Source organism: Protopterus annectens, chromosome 5.part1 (genome assembly GCF_019279795.1).
Source record: "Protopterus annectens isolate FY-2018-M chromosome 5.part1, PAN1.0, whole genome shotgun sequence".
In the NCBI taxonomy this organism is placed as follows: Eukaryota; Metazoa; Chordata; order Ceratodontiformes; family Protopteridae; genus Protopterus; species Protopterus annectens.
In genome coordinates, this window is record NC_056736.1 from 754,119,703 (window position 1) to 754,132,659 (window position 12,957).

Here is a 12,957-nt window from a genome sequence, read left to right on the forward strand (position 1 = left end):
AAATAATTACACCCTGACAAAAATGTGACACTCAACATGATACAAATAATTACACCCTGACAAAAATGTGACACTCAGCATGATACAAATAATTAAACCCTGACAAAGTATGACACTCAACATGATACAAATAATTACACCCTGACAAAGTATGACACTCAACATGATACAAATAATTACACCCTGACAAAAATGTGACACTCAACATGATACAAATAATTACACCCTGACAAAAATGTGACACTCAGCATGATACAAATAATTAAACCCTGACAAAGTATGACACTAAACATGATACAAATAATTAAACCCTGACAAAGTATGACACTCAACATGATACAAATAATTACACCCTGACAAAAATGTGACACTCAGCATGATACAAATAATTACACCCTGACAAAAATGTGACACTCAGCATGATACAAATAATTACACCCTGACAAAAATGTGACACTCAACATGATACAAATAATTACACCCTGACAAAAATGTGACACTCAGCATGATACAAATAATTAAACCCTGACAAAGTATGACACTCAACATGATACAAATAATTACACCCTGACAAAAATGTGACACTCAGCATGATACAAATAATTACACCCTGACAAAAATGTGACACTCAACATGATACAAATAATTAAAACCTGACAAAAATGTGACACTCAACATGATACAAATAATTACACCCTGACAAAAATGTGGCACTCAACATGATACAAATAATTACACCCTGACAAAAATGTGACACTCAACATGATACAAATAATTACACCCTGACAAAAATGTGACACTCAGCATGATACAAATAATTAAACCCTGACAAAGTATGACACTCAGCATGATACAAATAATTAAACCCTGACAAAGTATGACACTCAACATGATACAAATAATTACACCCTGACAAAAATGTGACACTCAGCATGATACAAATAATTAAACCCTGACAAAAATGTGACACTCAACATGATACAAATAATTAAAACCTGACAAAAATGTGACACTCAACATGATACAAATAATTACACCCTGACAAAAATGTGACACTCAACATGATACAAATAATTAAAACCTGACAAAAATGTGACACTCAACATGATACAAATAATTACACCCTGACAAAAATGTGACACTCAGCATGATACAAATAATTAAACCCTGACAAAAATGTGACACTCAACATGATACAAATAATTACACCCTGACAAAAATGTGACACTCAGCATGATACAAATAATTACACCCTGACAAAAATGTGACACTCAGCATGATACAAATAATTAAACCCTGACAAAGTATGACACTCAACATGATATAAATAATTACACCCTGACAAAAATGTGACACTCAACATGATACAAATAATTACACCCTGACAAAAATGTGACACTCAACATGATACAAATAATTAAAACCTGACAAAAATGTGACACTCAACATGATACAAATAATTACACCCTGACAAAAATGTGACACTCAACATGATACAAATAATTACACCCTGACAAAAATGTGACACTCAGCATGATACAAATAATTACACCCTGACAAAGTATGACACTCAACATGATACAAATAATTACACCCTGACAAAAATGTGACACTCAACATGATACAAATAATTACACCCTGACAAAAATGTGACACTCAGCATGATACAAATAATTAAACCCTGACAAAGTATGACACTCAACATGATACAAATAATTACACCCTGACAAAAATGTGACACTCAACATGATACAAATAATTAAAACCTGACAAAAATGTGACACTCAACATGATACAAATAATTAAAACCTGACAAAATGTGACACTCAACAAGCATTATTTGTCAGTCCTACAATATAAGAGTATAGCTCTCCAAGAAGTAGGTTTATCACCAGCAAAACTACTTATGGATGAATGACTGGCAAGTAAATTACCAACTACAACTTCTTTGTTACTATCAATATTTGTTTTTACTCCATCTTGCTTCATCCTACGACACCCCTACCCACCATCACACGTCCATGGTCGGGTAGCCTTATCCATCACCCCCAGACTCTTCTGATATGGGCTAGGGCTGGTATGGATCTTAAGGGCATCCTGAGAAGTCCTGGCTGTCAGTCAACAGCCATGGGATTTTTTATTATGACCCCTACCTGTTTTTTCTTCTCCCTACCCTATGTCTCTTGACACAGCATCCAAGGATTACTCCTCTCTTTGGACCATGCCTCCCCTCACAGAGTGTTATCGACAAACACCCTCCCCTCAGGACAAGCATGACCATCCCTTTCTGCCATCCAAGCCACTAACTGGACATATTTAGGGCTTTGTCCTACTGTATCATAGCACTGGCTTACAAATCAAGAAAATGTTTTAATATTTTTGACATTTGAAACAGAACCAGAGTAAACAGAAACTTTAATAAAAGTATAAAAGTATGTCACATGCAAGTGAAGGGTGTAATATAAAGATACAAGTGTTCAGGAATATACAGTTTGTTGAGATGGAAGCTACAGTAATTGCCAAAGTAACAAAACCAAGATCTTACTTTGTGAAAGATTTAAATCTGCAAGTGTATACAAGAAATTGAAGATGTCTCTGCAAGTCTATAAGCAAGGACCAGAAATAAGTTTCCTCATAGAGACAGAGCTCTAATTTTCAAGATTTACCTTCTTCTCAGAGAATGAATATTCAGAATGTTCCTTCCAACTGCTGATTTCATAGGATCAGAAGTGTATCAGAGAGAAAATGTAGATCTTCAGTAAAGCTTAAAGATCAAGTCAGATTCAGAAAAGCAGAATTTTCAAGCCATTAAGGATACTATAGAAATTTACCATAAGACTGTTACTAGCAACATACACTACATTTGTAGACTCACCAGTATTTAAGATGTAGACTTCTAATTAGAAGACTTCACAGAAACTCATACTCAACATAATATTGTCAGAAAGGGACCACAGAAATATTACACCATGTCATACGTGAATTTAGAAACATCCTAATGATTTTCTATATTTGATTGCATGTTTGACATCAAATGTTGGAATGGCTATAAATTATATAACATGTATTCTTTTAATTTTTAAAGAAAGGGGATGTAGGATATTCTATTATTTGCCTTTAAGAGAGGGAGATGCTGTAAGAAGAATGCATATTATGTGACAGCTGTACACTGCTGTGCTGCAAATCATGTGACTGCCATACACTGATGCCCTGAATATCATATAACTGCCATACAGTGCTGTACGGCATATCAGGAGCCTGCTATACAGTGATGTGCTGCAGATCATGTGACTGCCGTACACTGATGCATCGCAAATCATATGCCTGCTATACACTGTATACACTAATCTACTATGTATCATGTGTCTGCCACATACTGATGCGCTGTATCTCATATGTCTGACACATACTGATGCATGCTTTATCATATGCCTGCCATAAGCTAATGCACTGCATATCATGTGTCTACCACATACTGATGCACTGCATATCATGTGACTGCCATAGTCTGCCTACACTGATGTACTGTATATCATGTGCCTGTGATACTCTGCCTACACTGATGCACTGCATATCATGTGACTGACATACACTGCCTACAATGATGCACTGTATATCATGTGCCTATGATACACTGCCTACACTGAAGCACTGTATCTCATGTGGCTGTGGTACTCTGCCTACACAGATACACTGCATATCATGTGACTACCATACACTGCCTACACTGATGCACTGTATATCATGTGCCTGTGATACACTGCCTACACTGATACACTGCATATCATGTGACTGCCATAGACTGCCTACACTGATGCACTGTATATCTTGTGCCTGTGATACATTGGTTTATTCTGATGCACTGTATCTCATGTACTTGGTATACACTGCCTTTACTGATGCAATGCATATCATATGGCTGTGCACTGTATATCATGCATCTACCATACACTGATGCACTACATATCATGTGTCTGCAACATAATGATGCACTGCATATCATGTGCCTGTGATACACTGTCTACACTGATGCACTACATATCATGTGATTCCCATGCACTGCCTACAGTGATGGGCTGTGGTACTCTGCCTACACCGATACACTGCATATCATGTGACTACCATACACTGCCTAAACTGATGCACTGCATATCATGTGCCTGTGATACACTGCCTACACTGATACACTGCATATCATGTGACTGCCATAGACTGCCTACACTGATGCACTGTATATCTTGTGCCTGTGATACACTGGTTTATTATGATGCACTGTATCTCATGTACTTGGTATACACTGCCTTTACTGATGCAATGCATATCATATGGCTGTGCACTGTATATCATGCATCTACCATACACTGATGCACTACATATCATGTGTCTGCAACATAATGATGCACTGCATATCATGTGCCTGTGATACACTGTCTACACTGATGCACTGCATATCATGTGATTCCCATGCACTGCCTACAGTGATGCACACTGATGCACTGCATATCATGGACTGCCATAGTCTGATACACTGCATACCATGTGACTGCTTTGCAGAGCAACCTGTTATCCCTCTAAAAACGAACATTAATTTCAGACGATTGTCTGCTTTTGATTTTCTGATTATAGTTTTGTACATCCAAGGCAGAGTGCTTGGCATTTTGGAGTACACACACACACACACACACACACACACACACACACACACACACACACACACACACACACACGCACACACACACACACACACACACACACACACACACACACACACACACACACACACAGACACACACACACACACACACACACACACACACACACACACACACACACACACACACACACACGCACACACACACACACACACATGCACACACACACACACACACACACACACACACACACACACACACACACACACACACACACACACACACACACACACACACACGCACACACACACACACACACACACACACACACACATACACACACATGCACATACACACACACACACACACACACACACACACACACACACACATACACACACAAACACACACACATGGCACATCATAAGAAAATTACAGTGATTACATATTTTATTTAGATCACAGCTGAGAAGGCCTGAATAACCACTCCACTGTCAAGTAGATCCAAACGTTTATTTACAACAATCTGCTATGCTTATACTACCTGCTTTACACATTTTATCCTGAAAGATACTTGATTTAAAAATGTCACTGCCTGGAGTTCTCTTCCAGTTGTCAAAATCTAAAACAATGGGAATTGTTACTCAGTAATCCTTGACGATATACAAAGCAGCCAGAGTACTGTGTCTCTAAAACTGGCTGAACTGATGTCTCTTTCATTTTCCAGTAACTGACATACTGTTTGTAAAATATCTGATTAAACTTTATAATTAATAATTCATGTAAGTGAAGTTAACTATTCCTTATAATTTTGTAATGCTTTCAGTTGTGTCAGTTTTTTCTCTCAAACTGCACGCCACCATACCTATCATCTGGAATTTTTCAAAATATCCCTGGTTTTGACTTACATTTTTGTCCTGTCCCCATAAAATGTTTGATTTTCTGGTAAATCACTGAGGATTACAGTCAGTCTATAATGACAGGTATTAGCCTTTCATACTTCTTATTATTAAGAGAATAGATATTGATTCAAACCTTGTCGCTCTAATCATTTTTAAGTGAATTAGAATATTAGTTAAAACTTGTCCCTGATTTGGGGCATTTGTTGTCCCATTAATTTTCACTCTTTGTCTAGAATTCTTGTTCAAAACAATTAAGAGGTGTGCATGCCAGAGAGATGTGTCATGTCACTACATTTATTACAGGATCACCTTGCTACATTTTCAACAATAAATACCTCAACACTGCAGCCATGAAAGCATGCTAGCACAGAATATAACTGGAAACATTTTAAAATGACATGTCTTAGTTTTGCAAATTAAAAAGTAAAATAAAAGTGTGTATAATGCCATGTCTTAGTTTTGTAAATTAAAAAGTAAAATAAAAGTGTGTGTGGGGGGGGGGCTGACTATCTCTCTTTCACTCTGTATGTGTATATATGTATGTAAATATAAATGGATGTGTACTGAAAGACAGAAAAAAAGTAAAGTGTTATGCAAAGCAACAATAAAAAAACTGCTGCTGTTTGGTATTAAGTGCAATACATAAAATTTAAAACACACATTATGTAGGCAGCTACCTGTGTTATGACATATAGATTACAAACAATGTGAATATAAAACGCAAAATAGCTGTGGTGCCAAGGCTGAGTCATTGTGATGATATATTACTACTAGTACCACGTAAGGGGTAGTGACATTTAGTGGTATCAGGTGTTAATGGAGATTATAATGAATGCAAAAAGCCAGACAGGACCACAAAATTAATTGCAGGCAAAAAATAATAATGTAATAAAAGACAGCTTCTTACTAAATGCTAGTTTTAGTCCTGCCTTTTCAATACACCCTTTCCTCTTCTCCATTACAAAGAATGAAATAACTGGATAATCCATGGAGAATGTCACACCTTCTACATTTCAGCAGGAAACAGACCACCAGAGATTTGTAGTATTTGACAGCTACTCTACTGATCTGGGACATAATTTAGGGAAAGTTTTTCTCTGCACTCAGTGAGTGCAGTGGTACATTCCCCACCCCCACCCCAGCACACAGATGGTCTTGAATTGGCTATAGCTGGCAATCAGAAACCTAATTAGACTAAGAGGGAATATGCAATGTTTAAAGTTATTACAATACCAATGTTTTCATAGCAGGTGCTTTTTCCTTCAAATCGTCCTGGATAAGTAAGAAATTGACATTTATGAGGCTATTGGTAAAACTCTCTGCTGTTACCTCCAGATTCATTTCAGGGGAAAAATCCATAAATAATCAGGGGCTCTTTTTTTAAATATTAGTATTTACTTTAAACATAATAAGTATATTACTTTAAACTTGAGTAGCTGAGAAAACAGAAGAATCTCAGTGTGTATTTTTGAAGTAAAACATTTCTAAAACTAATTACTATTATGACTATTTATTAAGTATAATCATCCATGTTTTCTGCCCAAATCACCAGTTTTGAGTGACTGGGAGGGAAACAGCAGCATTTGAGCCAAACTTGAGACAAGCTGAGAAGTATGGTCCTTGGAAATCAATCAAATTGTAACTTTTAATTAAAAGTACAGACAAACAAATCATGCTCAAGGTACCTACCTAAATATGTACTCATAGTGAAAAAATACGAATATGACTAAACCCATCAGCAGCATAAGGGAAACTTAACACATGACTGCTCCATGCAGAGTTTTCCTTTGTCGTTGGTGTACATAACTATAGAGATATTGTATTACAAAATTAGTTCACTGTAATATTTTAAACATATATAAATATATATATATATATATATATATATATATATATATATATATATTTTTTTTTTGTATTGTTTCCTGCCAATGACTAAAAAACTGCCCCATCTGCCACCAGTAGTGCTGTTTTAAGACTGCAGTTGCTTACCTTTTCAAATCATTAATCCGCAGGATTTCCTCTTCCAGATAGGCTCCTAGGTATCCAAGGAGCTTTGCCTCCAGCCCTATTGCCCATCCGACACTATCCACAGCTGTGTACATTTCAGCAGCTGACCTCTGCGACAGCGCCAACCAGTATAGTCCCAGCAAAGGGGCACAAAGCACCCACATAGTGCAAACTGAACAAACACGATCCACACAAACACCAGACACTTACAGTAGTAGCATCTACATTCCTTAAAATGACTTCTGCAGCGTGGGATCAGAGTAACTTCATGGGGTATGTGGAACCGAACCCCCGAAGCATGGAATCAGACCAGCAGTACATAATCATTCATTCATTCTTAAACACTGTAGCAGACTTCCAGAGGACCGTGACCAGCTCCGAACCGCCAGCAGTGCAAACACTGGACAGAGTCTGCAGTGTGGGGATGAGTTGCACAGCTAGGGGTGGGACACGATCTTTGGGTGTGTGTCTTGGGTGGGGATGGGCGATGCGCCTATTACAGGGCTCGGCAACAATTCACAAAAAGGGAGGAGAAATTGTAATAAACTGGAAACATATGTGGCTTGAAGCCTTGCAGCCCACTGAGATATTTGTCAGTTTGGCTGCATGTCTGCCTGAAACAAATGCTACTTTCGGCGGCTGCATTGCTCAGGGAGCAGCATTTAAGCAATGCCTGGCGCTCAGGATAATGTAGTTAAAAGGGGCTGGCATAAGCGTAGGTCTGTAAAAACGCACAAACAAACCCACTACAAATACATTTAAATACAACATAAGACACCAAATGTATAAAGTTCAGTTATTTGAACCGCAACGGGGGGGGGGGGGGGGGGGGTGATGATAACAGCTACCAGTGGGGCTCCTCTGGTCCAAGCACAATGTGCCTGCGAGGTGCTGGGGTTTGGGATGCAGTTTGTAACCTGGTTTAATCCAGTCTCTGCTTGTGTTACACTTTGCGTTTCCACGTTTACAAGGTATCTTGTATTCATAAAGTCCAAGCGTGTTGTACTTGTCCAAGGTTCTCAGGACAAACTATCCCCTCAGCCATCAATATTTGTCAGAAATGGCTAATAAAGGCAAAATACAATCATCCTGTCAATCATTTCAGCAGTCGGGACTTAATGTAATTAATTCATGCTGTTTGATAGATGCGGGGGGGGGGGGGGGATGCATAAGTTAATAAAGTACCAAATACATGGAACTGACCACTGACTCGCATTACGCAGTTTGTGTTAACCGAGGTACCCGCTTCCAAGGCGATACTAGCCTATCCAATGTAATTCTGGGCTATCCAAGGTGATGCTAGCTATTGCTGAAGACAGTGACATTCTCCAAAGATACAGTCCAGTGGTAACAGTTACACGCCCCTACCGTGTATGTGCCGGCAAAGGTATCCCAAAGGGGGTGCGGGGCATTGACAGCGCACCGGATGAAAGGAATCGTGATCTGAAACAAGCCAAAGAAAATCCGCTGAGACGAGCATGGCAATGAAGTGCCCACGAAAGTATGCAGATGGACGTTTTGAAGCCACAAAGGACAGAGAATGAATCTGCTCCAACTACAGACAGCACTTATTACCCATTTGTAGGACACCCTAAGGTTACAGTAGAGCTGCTCCCAGCAGCAGAAGCGGGGCAGGGTCCTCCTCTATGTTGTAGAAACGCTCCTGGGGGTTAATTCATGAGGATAACTTATGCTATATTCATTACCACGCAGGCTGTTTCTGTCACTGGCAGTAGTAGCCTGTGACCTTTACTAACATTATTACACTATAATATTTTAGCCCTTCCAACCACCTCCGTACTACAAAATTGATCTGCTATCCTTTGCAACTGTTTTGTTTGCAGTGGGGGGTATACCGTTACGGTTCCTTCTGTTGCTATAATCCATCTGCTTCCTTTACCAAACAGTATCAAATACCCCATTGCACTGTTTGTATAAAACTAATTTAAGCAGAAATTGAAACCTGGTCTACCTTTCCTTTTCAGGTTTGATTTATAAGGTGGCTCTGTTGATATGGGATAATTAAAATAACTAAACGAAGATACAGCCAAACTAGATTCTTCATTGTGTAATACTTTAAATCTCATATAGTGGTGGACTATGGGATATATGCAAATGACCCTTAAGGAAATAAAAGAAAATACATTGTGAGTGTGAGGCAGTACTCAGTTTTGAGAAGGCGGACCAACAGCTTTGACTATTACTGGTATTTGTTAGTGTAAATTCACAGCATTATGTTACCACATGAACTAAACATGACAGCTGTCCCTTTCAGAGCTTGCCTTTGGCAAGCTTCCATAGCAAGGTGCAGAAACTTGAATGATTTAGCTCTCCTAGAAACTGCCCAACCTAAGCTGCTCCTTCAGCTTCCAAGTCCAGTCAAGTACAACAAACAAATAAAACGAAGCTAAGTTATTTAGGTTCGGATCTGTCTTTGTTGACTCCAAGGTTGTTTGCAAACATCCAACAACTTGCAGCAGATAACAGAATTTACATCAATTAACATGTTCTAAGTCAGGCACACTTCCTACACATTACAATAATAACAGTCGATGTCCTTCTATATCATTGATGCAGTATTCTTTATTATAGGGATCGCCCACCTAGGATAGCCCAATGTTCGGCCAGTATACCAAAGCCTTACGATTTTGAATGTGCCATAAAACACACACATGCTCCCTGCACAGGACATAGGACATAAAAGTGATGTACGGACACAGTTACCTAGAACTTCTTTGCTGCCAGTCTGGACAATATCGGTGTGAACACCTTGTTGCTGTGCTGCATACCTAGCCATCAGATAAGTGCCCCGTTGGGTTCATTTTTTCCCTTTAGTCTCATATTTTAATTTGCTTACTTAAAGTTTATGTCATCCACAAAGGGAAAATGTCAGTGTGGGAGGCAGATTCCCCATAAACATCATCACTAACTGTCTTTTTTTGACTGGATGCTTCCCACGACCATACCTGTTGTAAAATCTGTAATGCATTTGTGCCTAAGACACTCAGAAGCCATTTGTCTTCCTTGGCCATTTATCATGAAAAACAACTCAAAGAGTTAGCCCAGGGTAGCATCATAGAATCCATTAACCCTGAGATACTCCTGCAAGGTAAGAAGGAGGCCAATAAGTCTTGGCTGAATTCTTTAACTGTCCAGCCTTCACCACATGTCCATCTAAAAGCAGATGATAGCTCTGTAGGCTGCCTGATGTCTACATTCTATTACTCTGTCACAACCTCATTGGACGCCAGCATTGATCCATCTTTTTGCATGTCCTCTAAGGGTTTGCAGACATCTGCTCTGGATGTCGAATTGGAACCATGGCTGATTATCTTGGAGGGTCCTACAGGGTTTCTGCAGATATTGGTCAGGGAGGAGGTTACAAGTACTCTTATCTAATCTCGTCAAGGGTCAGAACCCTCAGTATTAGTTAGGGCTGATGTCTCTTATTAGAAAAGACAAAAGATGAAGCATGTTTTGGTCTATCCTAGGGATCCTCAAAGGGAATGGCAAGAGTGTATTCAAGGCTTGTTTTCTGCCTTAATGGCCCTGAAGCCTCCTCAAGGGGTTTCAGTGCCAGCTCCTCCTTGGACCTTCATCCTTCTAAATGGCCTAGGGAAGTGGATTCCTTGCATGAGGATTCAGAGTCTGATGAGGGGTCCTGTCCAATTCTTCACAGACACCTTTGCTTTTGGCTTAAGGTTCAGATGAGGAGGAGTCTATTAGCACTGTATCTCCTTTTGAAAAATTGTTCTTTGGGGACACAATTGCTGGGATGATGGAATTCTTTAAGTGGGATTCTTCTCAAGTGTCTGATATTCAAAGGAGATATTATGAGATGCTTCGGGTGGATACTCCTAAACCATCTGCAGTTCCTCCTGTGCTACTACAGCTGGATACTCCTAAACCATTGGAAGTTCCTCCTGTGTTATTACAGGTGGATACCCCTAAACCATCGGCAGTTCCTCCTGTGTTACTACAGGTGGATACTCCTAAGCCATTGGCAGTTTCTCCTGTGTTACTTCAGGTGGATACTCCTAAACCATCGGCAGTTCCTCCTGTGTTCCTACAGGTGGACACTCCTAAGCCATTGCCAGTTCCTCCTGTGTTACTACAGGTGGATACTCCTAAGCCACTGGCAGTTCCTCCTGTGTTACTACAGGTGGATACTCCTAAACAATCTTCAGTTCCTCCTGTGTTACTACAGGTGGATACTCCTAAACCATCAGCAGTTCCTCTTGTGTTACTACAGGTGGATACTCCTAAACCATCAGCATTTCCTCCTATGTTACTACAGGTGGATACTCCTAAACCATCAGCAGTTCCTCCTGTGTTATTACAGGTGGATACTCCTAAACCACCAGCAGTTCCTCCTGTGTTACCACAGGTGGATACTCCTAAACCATCATCAGTTCCTCCTTTGTTGGCTGCCTTGTTAGATACTTTCATTGCTGCTTCCAAGTCTCCTGATTGTCAGGCTCCTGCTCATATGAAACCTGATAGGATCTATAAGGTTCCTTAGGATTGCCAGTTTTTATTTAAATGTTCCTCTGCTAATCCTGCTGTGGTGTCAGTCTCTTCTGACAACCCTCTAAGCTCTTGCCCTCTTCCAAACTTTTGCCTTCTGTTAAGGATAGTAGGGCAATGAAGAGGATTGGTAAGAAAGTTTACAATGCTTCTACTTTGGCCTTCAGGGCTGTTAATTACCAGACCCACTTGACCAGTTATGCTCTGGCTTGATTGCTCAGGCTTGTCAGGATATTTCTGCTGCCCCCAATTTTGAAAGCAAATCCTCTGTCTTATCTATTTTAGGTTCTGCTTCTCAAGTGGCTCACCACCCTATTAAGGGTAGCTATGATGCTCCTGATACCTTTTCTAGGGCTGTGGCTTTTGGGTCTGTCATGAGCCATTATTCTTGACGTTATTTCTAGCCTTTGCCCGAAAACATTAAGACCAAGTTGTTGGATGCTCTTTTTGATAATAAACATCTTTTTGGGACTGAAGAAAATGCAAGGCAAAAAGCATGCTAAAAACCTTCTGAAGAAGTAACTTTTGTATAATTCAAGTTTTGTTTTTTTAGCTTGGTTTTCACCTTCTGTTTTTTGTTTTCTTTAGTTTGTAGTGTTTTACTGAACTGGTGATCTTTTTTGGGACTGCTGCCACTGACTTGTTTAAGTTTCTTCAAGATGAAGGACCTTAAACATATTATTTTTCACCTATCTATAAGTTCCAGAGGAATTACCCTTCTAGATCTGTTTTTGTCTGCACGCAGCTCCACCAGGCCTCCAAGGACAGGAAGGGTGGTAGGCAAACCTCCCCTGCTTGCTAAGGCTTCTGTGGCCCAGAAGCCTCCTTTATCTGACAAGCCTCCTTTTTTTGATAATTTGCTTCCC

General features: G+C 39.6%; 1 protein-coding gene across 2 annotated transcripts in view; it reads right to left on the reverse strand.

Moving 5' to 3' along the window:
- The window catches only part of P4HA3 (prolyl 4-hydroxylase subunit alpha 3), a 1,158,229-nt gene extending 1,150,020 nt beyond the window's left edge, over nucleotides 1–8,209 (reverse strand). The window contains exon 1 of one of the 2 annotated variants that reach the window (XM_044073397.1): nucleotides 7,547–8,209. In XM_044073397.1, coding sequence (XP_043929332.1) covers nucleotides 7,547–7,728 — 182 coding nt within the window. In that variant the 5' untranslated portion in view covers nucleotides 7,729–8,209. The remainder of the gene's footprint in view (nucleotides 1–7,546) is intronic. The other variant, XM_044073396.1, reaches the window with a different exon arrangement.
- Between the last annotated feature and the right edge of the window lie 4,748 nt (nucleotides 8,210–12,957).